At 46.6% G+C, this 20,736-nt stretch overlaps 1 protein-coding gene across 3 annotated transcripts in view; it reads left to right on the top strand.

The window, feature by feature from the left end:
- YAF2 (YY1 associated factor 2) overlaps nucleotides 1-20,736 on the top strand; it is a 128,643-nt gene that overhangs the window by 102,948 nt on the left and 4,959 nt on the right. For all 3 annotated transcript variants that reach the window (XM_033958482.1, XM_033958484.1, XM_033958483.1), the window contains one exon: nucleotides 4,023-4,175. In XM_033958482.1, the coding sequence (XP_033814373.1) occupies nucleotides 4,023-4,175 (153 nt within the window). The remainder of the gene's footprint in view (nucleotides 1-4,022; nucleotides 4,176-20,736) is intronic.

The following is a 20,736-nucleotide window of genomic DNA, read 5'->3' as shown; positions in this document are numbered from 1 at the left end:
TCACCCTGTCTCCCTCCTGCCCTTCTTATTCAAGCTACTTGAATGTGCTGTTGTCTTGATTTTCTTTCATCTCGCACTATTCTCACTCCATTTCAATCAGGCTTTTACCCTCCATTCTACAGAAACTGCCCTTGTTAAAGTTTCCAATGACCTGCTCCTGGCCAAATCCAAAGACCTCTGTCCTAATCCTCCATGATCTATTGGTAGCATTTGACATGGTAGATCACCACCTACTCATCTCTTCAATACACTGTTGTTACTTGGATTCCAGGGTTCTGTTATCTCATGGTTTTCTTCCCATCTCTCTGGTTGCACTTTTAGCATATGCTCTGGAGGATTCTCCTCCTCCTCCTGCCATTCTGCTATTGATCAGCATACCTCAGGGCTCTGTCCTGGGACTTCTTTTTTCCATCTTCACTTCTTCCCATGGTGCTCTTAATCTCCTCCCATGGCTTCCAGTACCATCTCTATGCTGATGACTCACAAATGTCTCACTTCTCTACACTCAAACTTTCTACAGGAATCCAGGCCTGTGTCTCAGCCTGCCTGGCCGGCATTACTACCTGGATGTCTAACCACCATCTAAAATTAAACATGGCCAAGTCTGAACTCCTTATCTTTCCTCCTAAATCTTCCTCTCCCCTTCTTCCACTCTCATCCTACCTGTCTTGTTAGCTCGCAACCTCGGGGTCATCTTTCCTTCTCTTCTTGTATATAGCAGACTACCAAAACTTGTTGTTTCTTTCTATACAATGTCACTAAAAATCCAGAATTTCTTTGCTGAGCATGCTGCCTTGACCCTCATCCACACTCTCCTCAACTATCTTCTGGATTACTGCAACTTCTCGTAAGTCTTCCGCTTACCATCTCTCTTCCCTTCAATCTGTTCAGAATTCTGCTGCACCCCTCGCATTCTGCCAGTGTTATGCTCATATTACCCTCCTTAAGGAGGAAGGAATAGCCTAGTGGTTAGAGCTAAAGCCTCAGCACCCTGAGGTTGTGGGTTCAAACCCTGCACTGCTCCTTGTGACCCTGGGTAAATCACTCAATCCTCCATTGTCCCAGGTACGTTAAATAGCTTGTGAGCCCACCGGGACAGATAGGGAATTGCTTGAGTATCTGATTGTAAACCACTTAGATAACCTTGATAGGTGATATATAAATACTGAATTAACAAAAAAAGTTGCTTCATGTTCTCCCTGCCTGCTTCCGCATACAGTTCAAACTCCTCTTACTGACCTACAAGTGTATTTACTGAGTTGCTCCTCAGTATCTCTCCTCTCTCCTTATACTCTGCCCCCGGAACTCCGTTCATCGAGAAAGTCTCTCTTGTATGTGCACCTCTCTTCTACTGCCAACTCCTGACTCTGTCCCATCTGCCTTTCTGTGCCATATACAAGGAACAACCTGCCTGATTCTGTATGTCAGGCTCCATCTCTGGTGGTATTCAAATACAGGCTGAAAACCCACTTTTTTGAAGCTGTGTTTAAGTCCTAATCCTACAAACTAATAAAGCACCGTGTTTGTTTCATTCCCTCTGTAGTTTTCCACCCTTTCTACCCCCTTCATCCCTTTGTATTCCCCTACATGAGCAGCTTATATTGATTTACCATTTTGTCTACTGTATCTGTCATGATTAGATTGTAAGCTCTTTCGAGCAGGGTCCATCTCTTGTGTGTCTAATGTACACCACTGTATATATCTGGTAGTGCTATAGAAATCATAAATAGTAGTAGTAGGATGAGGAGATAAACCCCTGTTGAATAGAGCTTACAGTCTAATTAAAACAGACAAACAGGATAAATAAGGGTTCAGGAATTTCTTAAGAGGGAATGATAAAACAGACATGGGTACTTTATAAATGAGTGGGAGTTAGAAGCGGCCTCGAAAAATGGGTTTTTAGTTTAGATTTGAATACTACTGAATAGATGGAGCTTGATGTACTGACTTGGGCAGTTTGTTCCAGGCATACGGTGCAGCATGATAGAAGGGACGGAGTCTGGAATTGGTAGAGGAGAAGGGTACAGATTAGAGAGTTGCGCGGGGACAAAAATCCCACCCGTCCTCGCCCGTCCCCATGAGGAATCCCTCGGTCCCCGCGAAGAATCCCTCCATCCCCACCCGTCACTAGAAACTTCAGAAATAGTTATTTCATTTAATTATGCTACTGAATTAAAGGCTCTGGTACAGACCCATTTACAAATAAGCAAAGAGACTTTATTAATTTGGAAATATTAATTGGGAAGAATACATACTTTGTAAATGGGTTTCTACCAGAGCCTCTAATGTAAATATAAAATATAAATACTCAGCTGATGAGAACCCCCAAGCTGTCAGTCGAGGTTTTCCTTTGCAGTTGGCTGGGGGTCCCTTTTGCCAAGTTTGGCAGGCAGCAGTAGCGTCCCTGAGTCACAGATGCTGGCACCTCAGTGGCTCATGGATGTTGCCAGCGACTGCTGTGCTTGGTGGAGGGGAGTTCTGGCCATCTCTAGAGAAGGTCCTCTGCTGGCGGTGCTTGGGGATCCCCACCAACCACAGCAAGAGTCAGCAAGTTCTTCAACACTGTAGAAATAAAATCAGAAATGCATTTCCTTTTCTTTTGAACACAATACAAAGACATCTGCTATATTCATTTCCCAAAGCTAACATATTTTAGTCAATAAAAATTCAGTTTTTTACCTTTGTTGTCTGGAGACTTATTTTTCCATAAAGTTGGTCCCAGTTTCTTTTTTACGCTTTCCCATCTTCTGTAAATTCTTCTGTTGCTGTCCATTGGTTCCTCCTACCATGGTCCAGCATTTATCCCTTTCTCATCTTTTGCCCCTGCCCACCAGCCCCAAGCCCAACATTTCTCCTTCTATCACCCCTCTCCAGCACCATGCCACATCTCTCCCTCCATTCCCTTCACCACTATGTCCAACATTCCTCCCTCTTGCATCCATTTCAATCTGTCCCACTGTTCCCTTTCCACCACAATATTTCTCCCTCATCTGTACCTCACTCCCTCCCTATGACCAAAAATTATTTCTTCCATTCCCTGTGTACACAACCATCTCTTTCTTTCTCACTGACACACCCACGCCAAATTCTCCCTTTCTACTTCCTTCCCCACCTCAGCGTCTCTTTCCCTGCCTTCCTCTCTCCCAAGTTCATGCCTTGTGTCCAAAAACGCACTCCCTTCCCCCTTTTGTGTTCCGCGTTTGCCTCCCATGTTTGACCTCCTTCTGTCCCGCATTTGCCTCCCACGTTCGACCCCTTCTGTGTCCTGCGTTTTCCTCCCATGTTCATGTCCAGCCCTCATCTGCCAGCAACCTTATCAGCAACTTTCTCATCCAAATGGAGGTCTGGGAGTTAGCTGGAGCTACAAGGCTCATCTTCTATTTCCTGCCTGCCCTGCAGCAGCACACATAGCCGACCAGAAGTTTTCCCCAATGTCAACACTGACATTGGAGGGATGGAGGGCTTTGCTTTAAGCCCTCCCTCCGACGTCAGCGCTGACATCGAGGAAGACTTCCGGTCGGCTATATGTGCTGCTGCAGGGCAGGTAGGAAAAGAAGACGAGCCTCGCGGCTCAAGTTGCATCGAACCCCACGGGATTCCGAGTGTTTTTATGTTTTAAACATCTGAGCATTTTAATTTTGAATGTTTTACATTTTCAGATAACTTTAAATGTTCCTTTTATTCTTTAGCATAAGGTCTGTGATACAGTAGTCTAGCCTTGACTAAATGATCTACCATGGGACCTTGCTGTTCTTTGCAGTGTTTTTGTAATATTATAATATTTAACATCTGGCTTGTTTTGCCAGTGTAGCATCCCTCATAACAATTTTTTTTTAACGTTGAGTAGTATATGCTTTATTAAAGCATATTGTTTTTTAAAGAATAGCTTATTAAAAATATATCCCAAGTACAAAATATTTATCTTTTAGGCTATCAAAAAGAAACAATATTTTTGTACACTAGAAGGTCAAAATTGTTACCTCAAACAAAAAGAAACTAATGTATTATATGTGTTTTAATAGGAAGCCTCGTCCAGTCTCTCAGTTGGTTGCCCATCAAGTTACACAACAATTTGTGCCACCCATACAATCAAAGAAAGAGAAAAAAGACAAAGTAGAAAAGGAAAAGAGTGAAAAAGAAACCACTTTTAGAAAGAACAGCCACAAGAAAACCAGGTATGTGTTATCAATTGTATAACTATTCCTCTTCTTTTTGACTCTGTCCCATCCTGCATTTAATAGAATAATATGTACCTGCTCCCTCAATCCTTGTTCATCAAAGATAGTGCAGCAGGCAAGTAAGGGCCTCATAGAAGGGGACACAAAAATTGAACTCCTTTCTTTTAATGGGCAACTACCAACAACATTAAAAAGGGCAGTGGTACGCCCTTTACTGAAGAACAGCAACCTTGATCAGGACAAACTGGAAAGTTATCGGTCAGTATCTAGCATCCCATTTCTTACCTAGGCACAGTGGCTGTAGCGAGGGAAGTTGGTGTCCAGGGCGGAAGCACCTGGCATTGCTGCCCTATGAGCCCCCTGATGCGGACTTCCCTATTGCCCCCCACTATATCACCAGACCTCTCCTTCCCCAGTACTTCTTCACATTGTCATCATGCCAGCTGAGCTTTCCTTCTGATATCATTTCCTGGCCCAGCAAACAAGAACTGACATCGGAGACTTTCACAGAAAAGTACCTCCTAGCAACCCAACGCCAGACTGAAATCGCTGAAGGCAAAATATGAAACATTCTCAGGATTTCAGATTGTGGCAAGTCCTTGGAGTGCAAATAACAACTAAAATGAATATTATTCATCAATGGCAATTCCAATGATGAAACAGTAAAGTTTTCAGTCAAACGATACCAGTCATTTATATGTCGCATTTCACAAGCAATTGTGCGATAACATAAGAACATAAGCAGTGCCTCTGCCGGGTCAGACCAGAGGTCCATCCCGCCCAGCAGTCCGCCCCCGCGGCGGCCCAACCCTTGCCCCCTAGGTTTCTCATCGAAGTCCTATCTTCCCATCAATGTCCTAACCCTCCGGCCTTGCACCTGCACGACCTGGTGAGCTGTCTATACTTATGCAACACCCCAGCACCTCCCTCAGTACCCCACGATCCCCTTTTCCCTCAGGAATCTGTCCAATCCCTGTTTGAATCCCTGTACTGTACTCTGCCGGATCACTTCCTCCGGGAGCGCATTCCATTTGTCCACGACCCTTTGGGTGAAGAAAAACTTCCTTGCATTTGATTTGAACCTATCTCCCTTCAGTTTCTCTGAGTGCCCCCTCGTACCTGTCGTCCCTTTTAGTCTGAAGAACCTGTCCCTGTCCACCCTCTCTATGCCCCTAAGTATTTTGAAGGTCTCTATCATATCCCCCCTGAGCCTCCTCTTTTCCAGAGAGAAGAGCCCCAGTTTATCCAGCCTCTCACCATGTGCCCCAGTTTTCCAGCCCTCTTACCAGTTTTGTTGCCCTCCTTTGGACTCTCTCAAGAACTGCCATGTCCTTCTTGAGGTGCGGCGACCAATATTGAACGCAGTATTCCAGATGTGGGCGCACCATCGCTCGGTACAGCGGCATGATGACTTCCCGCGTCCTGGTTGATATGCCCCTCTTGATGATGCCCAGCATCCTGTTGGCTTTCTTCGAGGCTGCTGCACACTGTGCGGATGGTTTCATGGATGGATCCACTAGCACACCCAAGTCTCTCTCAAGTCCGGTGTCTTCCAGCAATCTCCCCCCCATTTTATACTCGAACAACTGGTTCTTTTTCCCTACGTTAAAGCGCATTTGCCATTTGTTTGCCCAGTCCTCCAGCTTATCGAGGTCCCTTTGCAGTTCCTCACACTCCTCCCTGGTCCTAACTCTGGCGCAGAGTTTGGTATCGTCTGCAAATTTTATAACCTCACACTTTGCCTCCGTTTCCAGGTCATTGATAAATATGTTGAAGAGTAGCGGCCCCAGCACCGATCCCTGCGGCACACCGCTCGTGACTCCCCGCCAGTCAGAATATTGGCCCTTTACTCCGACCCTCTGTAGTCTACCTGACAGCCAGTGCTTGATCCATCTGTGTACATCCCCGCCCACCCCTTGGTTCCACAGCTTCCTAAGCAGCCTTTCATGTGGCACCTTGTCAAAGGCCTTTTGAAAATCGAGGTAAATGATGTCTATGGGTTCCCCTTTGTCCACCTGACTGCTTATTCCCTCAAAGAAGTACAGAAGGTTTGTCAGGCACGACCTTCCCTTACAGAATCCGTGCTGGCTTGTCCGCAGTAGGCCATTTTTCTCGATGTGCTCGCAAATGCTGTTGCTTCCACCATCTTCCCTATAACTGAAGTCAGGCTCACCGGCCTGTAGTTCCCGGGGTCACCTCTCGATCCCTTCTTAAAGATAGGTGTGACATTCGCCAGTTTCCAGTCCTCTGGTACCTCTCCAGTTTTCAAGGATAGGTTGCAAACATGCTGGATTGCGCCCGCTATTTCCTGACTTAGTTCCTTTAGAACCCTTGGGTGGATCCCGTTCGGTCCCGGTGATTTGCCGCTTTTCAGTCTGTCAATCTGCTTGAGGACATCCTCCCGACTTACCTCTATATGCCCCAATCTTTTGGCCTGCTCCCCACTCATGAGCTCCTCTGAGTCCGGTATATTGGACGTGTCCTCGCTCGTGAAGACCGACGAGAAGAACGTGTTCAACCTCTCAGCTACCTCTTTATCCTCCTTAATCACTCCCTTCCTATCCCCATCGTCCAATGGCCCCACCTCCTCTCTCACTGGTTGCTTCCCCTTTACGTAACTGAAGAATGCCTTGAAGTTTTTCGCCTCTCTGGCCAGCCCCTCCTCGTATTTCCCTTTTGCTTTTCTAATCTCTCGGTGGCATTCCTTTTGGCAATTCCTGTGCTCCTGGTGATTTTCCTCCGTTGGATCCCTCTTCCATTTCCGGAAGGACACTTTCTTGTCACTGATTACCCTCTTTACTTCAGGTGTCATCCAAACCGGGTCTTTTGACCGCTTGTTCTTGCGGCCTTTCCTGAAACTGGGGATGTACAGTTTTTGCGCTTCCTGCAGTGTGTCCCTGAGAAGGGTCCAGGCGCTCCCTACAGTCTCCATCCTAAAGCCGTTCCTGAGCTTCCTCCCCACCATTTTCCTCATAGCAACATAGTTCCCTTTCCTGAAGTTGAGCGCAGTCGTTGCGGTCCTCCCCACTATGGGTGACCCCCTTTCTAATGTGAATCTGATCACGTTGTGATCACTGTTGCCTAGTGTTCCTCCCACTTCTACCCCTCTTGCAGGCCCCCCTAATCCGTTAAGGATCAGGTCAAGAGTAGCATCCCCTCGCGTCGGTTCCTTGACTAGTTGCTCCATGAAGCAGTCCCTCACAGCTTCTACGAATCCTGCTTCCCTCATGGAGTTGGAGTGTCCCGTACTCCAGTCTATCCCCGGGTAGTTGAAGTCCCCCATCACTGTTACACTTCTAGTCCTGCATTCCTGTCTCAGTTCTGCTTCCAAGTCTTGTCCTATTGTTTCTGACGCACCAGGCGGGCGATAATACAGCCCCAGCTTTATGTCTGCACTCTTCTTTCCCGGCAATTTGACCCATAGCGATTCTAGCTCCTCTGCCTTTGTTGCCGTATCGATCCCAATCGAGTAGATATAGTCCTTTATATACAGCGCTATGCCTCCCCCCTTCTTGCCAGTACCCTGGCAGCGCCAAATGTTCAATATCTCAAGCTCCCAATACAAAGATGGATATACATACACATAACAGCTAACACTGAGGAAAATTCATATACATCATTTTTTAAATTTATTGTGTTCCAGTTAGGGATGTAAGTAAATGTCCCAGTCCCTTCTTCAACATTGGTCCATACTTTGTATTCAATATCAAAGGACTAATGTCTCTACTATCTCATCAACCTTTATGCGATTGTTTAGGGCTTCAGACATGCCATTTTTGTTCGCCCGTTTTTTTCAGCGATACAAAATAATCTTGGTGGCTATGGCTGTGGCTTCTTCATTCGCCCATTCAAAAAGTTTTCTCTTTTAAAACATTTTTATATATAAATTTTTTCTCTTATTTTAATTTCTTTTCTTATATAAAGTGCATAGTGCTCTTATAAATATTTGCAATGAACATTTGCAATAAAAGTTTTGACTTATCTTAAGCATATGTTGTTTCCTTAATAGGATCGGGTAGGGGCTTGTCACCTACCCGATCCTATTAAGGAAACAACATATGCTTAAGATAAGTCAAAACTTTTATTGCAAATGTTCATTGCAAATATTTATAAGAGCACTATGCACTTTATATAAGAAAAGAAATTAAAATAAGAGAAAAAATTTATATATAAAAATGTTTTAAAAGAGAAAACTTTTTGAATGGGCGAATGAAGAAGCCACAACCATAGCCACCAAGATTATTTTGTATCGCTGAAAAAAACGGGCGAACAAAAATGGCATGTCTGAAGCCCTAAACAATCGCAACCAGTTAGGGATGTGGCATAGTACACACATTTGCAGTGCTTTTTGAGCCATAGAGCTGTATCAGCAGACTCACCTTGGATGGTCTCAGATAATATGGATCCTGCTTATTAAGATGACCGCTTTATGCAGAATATGGTTGTAAGAAACAAAATAGAAAATGATGCCTGTAGGAGTGGACTAGCAATTAAGATGGTTATGGTAATGTTTTTAGTATACAGTTTGTGTCCATTAAACATACCTGTGTTTATCATAATAAACTGTAATAATTCTCATTCCAGTGCAATAGGTGAGACATTCTAGACAGATGGGTTATATTCCCATAGCCGTGTGCATCTGCAGAAGGAATTCACTTAGAATTTTTCATTTTGCCTCTGCTGTACTTCACTAGGCTCCTTAGCTCCACGTACAGTTCGTTCTTTCTGAATGCTTGCCTGCAAGAATGTATGTTCTGCTCTCCCCATTTTATCCGGTGTATTTTTCATCCCTTTTTCAGGGATTCTGGTGCTTGGAGCATTTTTTTCAGCTCTGCCTACTTTAAGAACACACAGATTTCAGTCTGTAGCTGACTGGCTGATCCCACTGGGTATATGTTAGCCTGCCTGCATAATCTTCTTTGGCGTTCAGAGCCGTCCCTGAAGTGGCTCAGCTACTGTTAAGCAGGGGTCAAGCGCAGGATGTTAGGCACCCTTAGGAGACTCAGCGGTGTCTCACAGGGTGCTGGCTGCGTCTTCTCATCTCCACCCATCCCAGTGCGCATCCATTGGTCCACAGGGGTGAAGGTGCAGTCAGGTTTTTAAGGTCTGACTTGGAAGCCTGAAGATCAGCTTTGCAGAAGCATTCCCAGCATTGAGGCAGTGATTCTCTCTTCCAGCTACTATCAGAGAGCTAAGGCAGGCTCCAGCACAGATCTTCAGACAGGTCATAGTGAGTACAGGCTGTCACAGGTGAATTGGGGGAGGTTGGAAAAGTGGGGTTTAAGTGTTGCCACATATTCCCCCTCCTGAAAAATCCTAAAATCACCATTTTTAAAAATATTTAGAGCTTTTTATTGAAATAATTTCATATCAAGTACAGAATGCAAGTAGGAGATAAACCAACACAAATGAAAAATCATAATCTGCTGACAAGGCAGCCAAGCAGCATACTAAGCAAAACCACATCTAATAATCATACCTTCTCCCACTTACCAGCTCAGCACATCTTCTAAAATCTCCATTTTTTTAAGTTTGGGAAGTGTAAAAAAAATATTACGATTTTGGCATGAATTTCTTGATGGCAGCCATCTTGGAGTTTTAGCGATCTTTTTTCCTAAAGCTCCCTGCTTCTCCAAAACTGCAAATTTTGCCTAGCAACTTGTTGGGATGGAGTCCTTGGGCTCTCCTCATGTTGATTCTTGCCAAAATTGCGCAAATGTAGCGTGTTTAGAGCATACTTGCACCACATGCCGTGTGGCACAGCTGGGGAAGGTGGCAGCATCAAACTTAGCCTCTCCCCTACTGAAGCAGGTGACTAAAAACTCAGCTAGCTTGGCGGGGCAGCCTTCTTTACTTTTGGGGCTTGGTATTTTTGTTAGTTCCGTACACCTGGTGGCAGACCCTCTGCAGCCTAAGAAATGAACATTTAAGTCATCTAAGGGTGGCTCTACACCCTAGAAGCCTGATACTTTTTCAGACTTTATGAAAATTTTGTGGAACGAATTTCAAAACTGGAGTTCTCCTACGCAGTCCCAATCCTTCTCCGAAGCATCTCCATGGCGTTCCCTTAACTCAGCCTGCCGGTGTTTTTGTGCTGCCTGATCCAGATCTGGGGATCCCTTTGAGGTTTTGGATCCTGGGGATGATCCCATGGTCTGTGCTTATTTAAGTCTGTGGCTTTGCCAGACCTTTATTTCTGAATTTTTGCAGGAGTTGACTTTGGTCACTCAGCCAGCTCTGTAAGCTTCTTCCTCCTGGCTTTGTGGTGTGCACTCACAGTCTGTTACCTTTCCCTTGAACCCTGATATGAGTGTTCTGGTCTTGGAGCAGTTTAACTCTCTGGGGGTGCTCTTAACATTGCTAGAGCCATGTCATGTTTGTATTCTCTGGCACAGGAGTATCGGCAGCTTTTGGGTCAGCCCAGGATGGATTCTTTGGTTATGCAGGTGACTAAAAGCACCTCTCTACCCAAAGAAGGTGGTATGGTACAAAAGGATATGCAAGACTTCTGTGTGGATGTGGTCCTCTGGAAACTTTGACGCAGCTGCTTAAGGCATCAAAGCTGCTTCAGCGATGTCCTTTGTCATATGCGCCTGGTTCTCAACTGTGCACACAGGAGAGCGAAGCGGTGGATCCTCCTTCTCAACTTCTCTTGACAGGGACATATTAAATTGCCGACGCATTGTCTGTCCTTATTTGAGTTTTAGCAAAGCTATCGGCGTACTTCATCTCTACTCGCAGGATGCTCTGAATCAGACACTTGGGCTAGTGATTCCACTTCCAAGGCTTCTTTGGCTAAACTGCCCTTTAAGAGGCAGTTATTGTTTGGCAGAAGTCTGTACAACCTCATGGATTCTGTGTTGGACTGTTGCCCTAGGACTCTGCCTGATAGCAGACCCAGGACATTTAGGGGCTCTGGTCGCTCTAATTTTTGTGGCTCACGGCAATCCTGACCGTATGCAAGTGCCACATCGCAGACCTTTTCAGAGTGCTCCCGATAACAGTATGCTAGCTATTGGCATTCTCAACCTTCCACTTCCTATTCTGCGTCCTCTGCCAAAAAGTCACATGATATCAGGCTGAGGGATGTCCCTCTACAGATAGGAGGCAGGCTCTCAGCATTTCTTCCCATGTGGATTCGCCTTATGCCCAACCAGTGGGTCTTGGACATTATTTGGTCGGTCTACAAACTGAAATTTGCCCAGCCTCTGTTAGATTGGTTTGTGGACTCCTTCAGGTACCCGGGACAAAGCGCTCTAGGTTCACGCCACCGTTCAGCACTTGCTGGATATTCAAGCTATAGAGCTGGTGTTACCCAAACACTCAGGCTCAGGCAAATACTCAATACTTTATTGTGCCACAGAAAGGCTCCAATGATTGGAGACCTATTCTGGATCTTAAGCACGTGAATGCGGCTTTCAAGGTTCCACGCTTTCGCATGGAGACCATGCTTTCAGTCCTTGAAACAGTGGCCTCAGGAGAATTTGTTGCCTCTCCGGATCTCATGGAGGCATACTTGCACATTTTTTCTGGCCCACCACAAATTTTTTTCAGTTTCATTTCTGGTACAGCATTACCAATTCTCAGCTCTGCCTTTTGGTCTGGCGACAGCTCCCCGACTTTCACCAAAGTGATGGTGGTCTTGGCAGCTTACCTGTAGAAAATGGGTCTCCAGGTTCACCTTTACTTAGACTGGCTGCTCAGAGCTCCCTCATTGTCTGAGGGACAGCACCCGGTGGAGTGGGTCCTCCAGGTGCTGGAGGACCTGTGCTGGATTGTCAACTTTAGAAAGAGCATTCTGATGCCCACGCAGTTGCTGGAATATCTGGAAGTCTTCTTCGATGCAGCTGTGGGCCGCATCTGTCTACCGGAAGCCTGCAGTTAGAAACTGTGTGCCCAGATTTCTTCTCTCATAGAGCAGTCGGCTCCTTCGGCATGGGACTGTTCAAGTTCTAGGATCTATGGTTGCCAAGTTGGATGTGGTTCCTTGGGCGAGGGCGCACATGCGTCCTCTTCAGCATGCTTTGCTTTCTCACTGGGCTCTGCACAGAGCTGCATTATAGGCCTGTCTTCCTTGGACTCTGGAAGTTCGAGCAAGCATAGACTAGTGGCTTCTCCCACAGTCGTTCTGCTGGGGCGTACTGATGCAAATTGCCTCCTGGATCATGGTGAGGACAGATGACAACCTTCGGGGCTGAGGAGCCCACGGCAATAATTGTCTTGTTCAGGGGTGTTGGAGCCCTTTTGGCGGAAATGGTCATCAACCGGTTGGAGCTCAGAGCCATTCGGGTAGCTCTGATACGATTTCAGAAGACTTTGGAGGCCCTTCTATGACATTGCAATGGAAGTAGCCTATGCCAGTTGCCAGGGAGGGACCAAATGCACTCCTCTGGCTCAGGAAGCTCGCCTTCTTTTTCTTTAGGTGGAATGTCACCTCCCAGCGCTGACAACAGAGCATGTAGTGGAAGTCGACCATTTTCAGACAGCTTTTATTAGCAGACAAGTAGATTCTATCCACAGTGGCGTTCAAGCCCTAGTGCAGAACTGAGGTCGGCCATGCTTCGACCTCATGGCCACGGCGAGAAACAAGAAAGTGGATCGTTTCTTCAGTCGAAGATTCAAGCACAGAAGAGAGGGGCTCGACGCTCTGGTGCAGCCATGGCCTCAGGAGATTCTCTTGTATATCGTTCCTCTTTGCCCAATGATATGCTGAGTCATTCAGAAGATCGTAGTCTATCTGGACTGCGTCATTCTGGTGGCTCCAGATTGGCCTCGCAGACCGTGGTGGTACACTGATCTGATGCATCTGTGCAGGGATTGCTGCCTTCAGCTGAGCGCCCATCTAGACTTACTCACGTAGGGTCCAGTCTGCCTGGAGGATCTGGGTCACTGCTCTTCAGCACAGCACTTCAGCATGCAGCCATAGAGCACAAAGTATATTATCCTATAGTTATTGCTACTCTTCTCAAGTTGTCCACAGTTTCTGCTTCCACTAAGGCATAGAAGGCCTTCCAACATTGGTGCGACCAGGCCCAGGTGGACCCTTATTCAGCTCTGACCTTGCTGATTCTCACCTTTCTTCAGGCTGGCCTGGATAAATAATAATAATAGTAACTTTATTTTTATATACCGCCATACCACAAACAGTTCTAAGCGGTTTACAAGGGAAGAGACTGTATACAGACAGTGACTTTACAGAGAACTTTTGAAATTACATTGGCATGCTAAGTTTGCACATGGCTCACAATATTAGGATTCTCGGAGTGATATTCGATAATAAATTAACGTATCATGATCACATAAGTTATGTGGTCAAATCTACTTTCTACTGACTCCGTCAAATTCGTTCAGTGGCAAAATTATTATGTGCAAAATCTCTGAATATTTTAATTCATTCATTAGTAATATCCAAAATTGATTATTGTAGTGCATTGTTTAAAGGTATATCGCAGAAAGAAATCAGACGTCTGCAAATTATTCAGAACGCCTCTGTTAAAATAATTTATAAAGCCAAAAAATTTGATCATGTCTCTCCACTTCTCAAAAAAGCACATTGGCTCCCAGTTGCACACCGAATCTTATTTAAAATATGTCTACTTACATTTAAATCATTATTATTTAAAACCCCCGCTTTTATTTTTAGAGTTTTAATTCCTTATCGTACTTCGAGACAGTTAAGATCGCAGGATCAACACTTATTGGCAGTGCCCTCACTGAAAGTTATCAATACAAGGCGTCACACCATTTTCTCAATAACAGCTCCCCAATCTTGGAATGATCTTCCACTATTTCTTCGAGAGGAAAGGAACTTAGATAAATTTAAATCCAAACTTAAGAGCTTCCTTTTTAATGATGCTTTTAATGAATAAATTTTATATTTTATATTTTAAAAACTTTTTTACTTTTCACTTTTTACTTTATATATTAAATATAAATTTTATTTGTTACCCTCCTATTGTTTTTTCCTTAAATGTAATTAAATTAAATTAATATTGATTGTAATCCTTTAATAATCTCTCCTTTGCCTTGAAATTATATGTAGAAATTATGTATAGCAATGTCTGTAATTATTATTTTTAACTCATTTTGAATATTGTTTGTCAGATTTGTCACCCCAAATGATTTCTTATGAAATTGTACATTGCCTAGAAAATGTGATAGGTGATTAATCAAATTTTTCTAATAAACTTGGAAACTTGGAAACTTTATCTGGAAGTGTTTTGGAAGTACATCAGGTTGAAGTGGGGTCAGAGAAATCTGTCAAAGAGAAGTTTTTATTGACTTTCTAAACATTTGGTACAAAAGTGCATTTGAGATGAAGTTGGTTAAACATTTGCTCCATTTGCCTGCTTGGAATGATAGTGTTCTATTGAGGTATCTCTTGTAAGTGCAGCCCTTTAGGGATGGAAAAGCGAACAAGTAGGTACTGCGTGTATTAGTTGTGCCTGGAAATTCGAATTGGTGAGACAGATAGGATGGGGATGAGCCTGTCAAGGTTTTGAAGCAAAGGCAAGCAAACTTAAAAATGACCCTTGCTTCCACAGGCAGCCAGTGTAGTTTTTTGTAATATGGGCTTACATGGTCTGATTTCTTGAGGCCATAAATGGCCTGCAGCATTTTGGATGACTCTCAGTCATTTGATGGTTTTCTTGAGAGATCCCAAGTATATAATATTGCAGTAGTCTAAGGTATTTAAGATCAGGGATTGAACCAGCAGTCGAAAGGAAAATAAATTGTTTAATGGTGCAAAGTTTCCATAGAGTGAGAAAGCATTTTTTGACTTGAGCATTAGTGTGATCTTCAAACGTCAGGCTTCGGTCCAGGGTGATGCCAAGGATTTTGGTTGTGGGATTAATTGTGTAATCTGATCCATTTAGTCTCAAGGAGGTGTTCACGATCTTGTTATTGGGACTTGCCAAGAAGATCTTGTTTTTTTCGGGATTCAGTTTTAGTTTGGAGTGCATAGTCCAATGTTCTACCTTTCTTTTTTTTTTTTTAAATTTATGTTTATTAACAGTGAAAGGTACACCACCCAACAGGGTACATTGCCAAAGAGCAAGAACAACAACAAAGGCATGGTCCAATACAATGAGAAAGAAAACAAAGAAATGCCACGAAATATAACTATCCTCCCCAGTGGTCCCCACCAGGTAGACAAGAAGGATCAATAAAAGAAGTAAAAAAGTAAACAGGGACACCCTAGGAAGGTCAAAATAGGATTCAAAATGAGCAGGAAAACCGGATATCATGGACAGTGACCCCTCACCTTTTTATATAGAAGGGTCCCAAAGGACCAAGCAAAGCATACACCACCACAGACTCGCAATTCCATCCATACCACGCAACAGAACTCACATCCCCCCATACACTCCAGAACCCTCCCCCCCACCAATCCCCCCGCCCCAGGGCACCAAAGAATGATAAGGAAACAAAGCAAAGGCTTAATATAGTTGACAAGGAAGAGCACCCCCCCGGTCAATGTTCCCCACTCCAATGTTCATGATGGCACCAGGTCCCGCAGGCGCTCCCACAATACGACGTAATGCTGCTTAGCCACATTCGGGGACCCTACATAAGACCGAATTTCAAACTGAGCCACTTCCTGGAGTCTACTCCTCCACAGGGGTAGTGGAGGCGAATCCACCGACAGCCAATAAGTCAAAATCAATTTCTTCACTAGGAGGATAGCATTATAGAAAAATCTACACTGGGGAGGCGTGAATCCCTGATCCTGGAGGGAGATCTGCAGACCCAAAAGAAGGAACCCATAGTCCCACTCGACAGGGCGCTGCACCGCCTGCTCCCGCAGGGGTAGAACCTCCTGCCAAATGCACAATCGGGGGCATTCCAGAAAAGAATGTAGGTACGTACCAGCCCGACCCTTGCATTTAACACAATCAGCGCTGCCCCAAAACCCCATGCGTGCCCCTCTCTGCGCGGTAAGGTAAGTGCGGTGGAGAATTTTAAACTGAAGCTCTTGAAAATCGGCAGATTTAGTATATGAGTAGAGAGTCCTAAAACAGGCCAAAAATTGGGACTCAGTAATGCTCTGTCCCAACTCCCGCTCCCAGGAAGAGCGCAAAGGGGTAAGCACCGACAGTGGAAGAGACGATTTAAGTACCCGATACCAGTGAGCGAGGGTATTTGCCATCGGCGGAGTAGCCGAAAAGAGAGTATCCAACTGACCCTTAACCCAAGCCCCCTACCTACTTCTCTGTTCAGCGTCCCAGTAGTGACGAATTTGAAAGTACGAGAACAGATACCAAGAGGGCAGACCCCATGCATCGCGTGCATGTTGGAAGGAGGGGAACCCTCGGGGGACAGATCAAGCAAATGAGTCATGGCCACACAACCCCGTTCTGCCCATGTTCGAAACACTGATCTGCCCCAGCCCGGTAGAAACTGAGAGTTGCCTTCCAGGCACATAAAGGGGGACACCTCCGGCGGCAGCCATTGTCTGCGTCGCCACCAGCGCCATGCAATCCGAAAGGGGCGCAAAAATCGAAAACTGTCTTGGTACCATCGCCCAGGGTCCGCCTGAAGGTGAAGCGTGTTCAGAAAATGAAAGGGGGAGCTCCATCCCTCCAGCCAGCCCCGCGGAGAGTAACGGGAACACCCAGTATACCCTCATGGATCCAACGAAAGAGAGATGCAATATTATAGAGCCGGATATCAGGGACATTAAGGCCACCCAAAAATTTGTCCAGGGTAAGCTTGAGCATCGCAATCCGCGGGACCCGGGACCTCCAGATAAAACGGGTGATAGCCTTCTTAAAAGTCAGTTCATCACGTCGGGTAAGCCAAAGTGGCATAGTCTGTAGAGGATACAGAAGTTTTGGGACCAGAACCATCTTTACCAAAGCTATGCGACCCAAAACGCCCAGCGGCAGCTCCTGCCAAGCCTGGCACAACTTTCCAATGGTCTCTAGGGGGCGCCTAACATTGGCATTATAAAGAATAGGGAGATCAGTGCTAAGGTATATTCCCAAATATCGCATCGGTTTCGTCGTTGGGGCAATAGGTAACACAGCGTGCCAAGGCGCCGACAAGCCCCCCGACAACAATAAGAGTTCCGACTTGCTACAATTGACTTGTAAGCCAGACAGGGCACCAAAAGCTCATATCACAGCTAAAGCTCTGGGCAAGTGAAGATTAACCTGCTCCACATAAAGTAAGATATCATCTGCGAAAAGGCTGATTTTACACTCCTGGCCCCTCACCGAGATGCCCTGAATAGTCCCATCCTGCCGGATTTTAGCAGCCAGGGGTTCAATAGCCAAAAGAAAAAGAAGGGGGGAAAGAGGGCAGCCCTGTCGCGTACCCCTCTGCAAGCCAAAGTCATTAGTCAGGCCCCCGTTGATCATTAAGTGTGCCCTAGGATTATCATACAAAGCCGTCACCCAGGCCATAAACACGCCCTGAAACCCACCCCGACGCAAAACCCAAAAAAGGTAATCCCACGAGATACTGTCGAATGCCTTCTCCATATCCAGGCCCGCCACAGCCTCCAAGCCACCCCGGCCCACCCGATCATGAATAGCTCCCAGGACCTTTAGCAGATTCATAGAGGCGTATCGGCCCGGTACAAAACCGACCTGATCGGGATGAATAAGGGCAGGTAAAAAGCAGTTCAGACGTCTCACCAGAGTCATGGCCAAAAGCTTAATATCCTGGTCCAGGAGAGAGATAGGACGGAAGGACCCCACCAGATCCGGGTCTTTGCCCGGCTTGGGAAGCAAGACCACATGAGCCATATTATCCGGGAAAGAGCCCCCCGCCTCTGCCACCATGTTATACATCGTGCACAGTGGCCGAGCCACCAAGTCCTCGAGAATCCGATAGTATTCAGGACCGAACCCGTCCGGGCCAGGCGCCTTCGTCAATTTGAGAGATTGAATGGAAACGCGCAGCTCTTCCTCCGAAATCGGTTGACTCAAAGACGCTGCCTGTTCCTCCTCCAGATGCGGCAGAGACAGGCCCTGGAAGAAATTATCAAGAGCATCCCTATCTAGCGGGCGCTTCCCATACAGGCCCTCGTAATACCGAACAAATTGCTCGGCAATCTGGCTCTCACCCTCATGCCGAACTCCCACAGAATCACGAATGGCGGTGATAAGTTGACGCTTTTTATAGGGCCTTACCAGATTCGCCAAGAGTTTCCCCGTCTTTCCTCCCCACCTGTGCAACCGATAACGTTGAAACGAGAGGGACTGCTCAGCACGTTGATGTAGCAAAGTCTCAATACACTCCCGTATGCTCTTATAAGCCAGTCTATCCGAATCCGACAAGGAAGAGATATGAGCCCTACGGAACAAGTGCAACCGTCGGGTAAGCGACAACAGCTCCTCCCCCCGAGCCCTACGCTTGGCGGCCGTGTAAGCTATCACATGCCCTCTCAGGACTGCCTTGGAGGCATACCAAAACGACACCGGTCCTATCTCTGGAGTAGCATTAGTGGCCTGGTACTCAACCCATCGCGCCCGTAAGAAGGTCCGAAACTCAGGATCATGATACAGATGTAGGGCCATCTTCCAGGAAGATATGGGACGACCAGATGCAAGGGTCAAGATGAGATCCACCGTGGCATGGTCAGAAACCGTGGCTTCAACAATCTCCGATTTAGTAGCCCGAGAGAACAATCTCTGATCAAGTAAGATGTAATCCAGACGAGCATACACTTTGTGAACAGAAGAGTAAAACATATAGTCAGCCTCATAAGGGTGAAGTGCCCGCCAGACATCCACAAGGCCCAAATGTTGTGTTAGGAAACCCACCCCCTTGTTGTCATGGTCCTTCATACTCCCCCTGGGGGGCCTGCAATCCACCTCAGGATCCGTAGTAATGTTCAGATCTCCCCCCAGGATCATTTGGTAGTCAGGATAAGCCGATACCTTAGAAAGGACCTTAGAAAAGAATTTATGACAGTAGGTATTCGGGGCATACAAATTACAGAAGAGGAGCTTCAGACCCCACAGCTCTCCCAGGACAATGATATATCTCCCTTCTCGGTCTAAAAACTGGTTGTGCAAGGTAAATGGCAGCCGCTTATGGAGCAGAATCGCAACACCTCGCCGACGACCCCCATATGTGGAAGAGTAGACATCCCCGACCCATTGTCTCCGCAATTTAGCATGTTCGCTTTGGGTCAGGTGGGTCTCCTGCAAGAAAGCTATATCTGCCCTCAACTTGCGCAGGCTCGTCAGAATGCGTGATCGTTTAACCGGGGACCTGACGCCATCAACATTGAAGGTGACTACCTTAAGGTCAGCCATGGCCAAAGGAAGAGAACAGGAACATAGCTAAAGGAGAGAGGGAATCCCCCCTCTTCCCTGAGGAATGCAGTGTCAGCCATGCCCCCCAAGCCTTACAGGAACAATACGGGTAAAACCAGAGCAAAATGGCACAGACGAAGCCTCCCAGCTAAGCTCCGCCGCCCCATAGGAAAGGGTGCCCGTACACCATGCAACCAGCGCCCCTACCCCTCCCACCCCCACAAGCATCCCCGAAACATACACACACACCCATTCACACACCAACCCAAACCCATCCCCCCTCCCACTACCACCCTCCTCAGCCCCCCATGCCTCATTCCCCCCTCCAGCAAACAATCCCATAATCACCCCAGCCCGCCCGGAGATCCCCCCCTAAAGGTCTCTCTTCTCCCATCCCAAAGGGCTCCACAGCCTAGGGAGTCACAAAAAATCACCATCACGGCCCCTTAATGATCTGCAAAGGGCCAGCCCCTATCCAAAAGTGGAAAGTCCATCCCCGGTCAGCCAAAGGGGCCACAGAGATGTGCCTGGGCAGTAAATGTCCCCGCAGTCGTGGAAAGTAGAGGCCCCCAGGCTAATCCAGTGCAGGTTTCAAGAAAGGGCGAGACAGGAAACAACAAGCCATTCACCCCTGCAGGAGCCACGGACCCGGGGAAATAGGCCGGGAAGACAAGCAGTCAAAGTCCACAAGTCTCTGGGTCCTAAAGAAATCCAGACCCGGCCCCGCAGAGTATTCCAAGGGGAACATACTGCAGTGTACCAAGCAGATAATCAAGCAGGTATCTTCTCCAACAAAGCCTTAGCTTCCTCCGCGGTGGTCAACGTGAGAATCTTGCCATCTTGCCAGACCCGGAGCTTCGCAGGAAACACCAAGGCGAACTTGACACCCCTGTTGTGAAGGTCCGTGCAGAAGGGCGCCATGATCTTCCCTGGGCTGCCACTCGCACGGAATAGTCCTGAAACAGCAGCACCCTGGAGCCTTCGTATTCCAAAGCTCCTGCCTTTCGGTAAGCCCTGAGAACCATCTCCTTCTTGCTCCAGTTGACATAGCGGGCTATGGCCGTTCTCGCTCGGCCCCCCGCTGCCGGCTTAGCTCCTATGCGGTGTGCACGCTCACAGGCAAAGCCTGCAGCGCTCCCAGCCAGGCCAAGGTGTTCGGGCAGCCACTTACTAAAAAGCCCATAGAGATCCTGGTCTGTCACCGACTCCGGAAGCCCGACAAGCCTCAGATTATTTTGGCGGCTCCGATTCTCTTGCTCATCCAAATTAGCCAGCAACTCCTGTGA

Source organism: Geotrypetes seraphini, chromosome 9 (assembly GCF_902459505.1).
Source record: "Geotrypetes seraphini chromosome 9, aGeoSer1.1, whole genome shotgun sequence".
Classification (NCBI taxonomy): Eukaryota; Metazoa; Chordata; class Amphibia; order Gymnophiona; family Dermophiidae; genus Geotrypetes; species Geotrypetes seraphini.
Note: the sequence above shows the minus strand (reverse complement) of the source record. Positions and strands in the feature narration are given on the sequence as shown.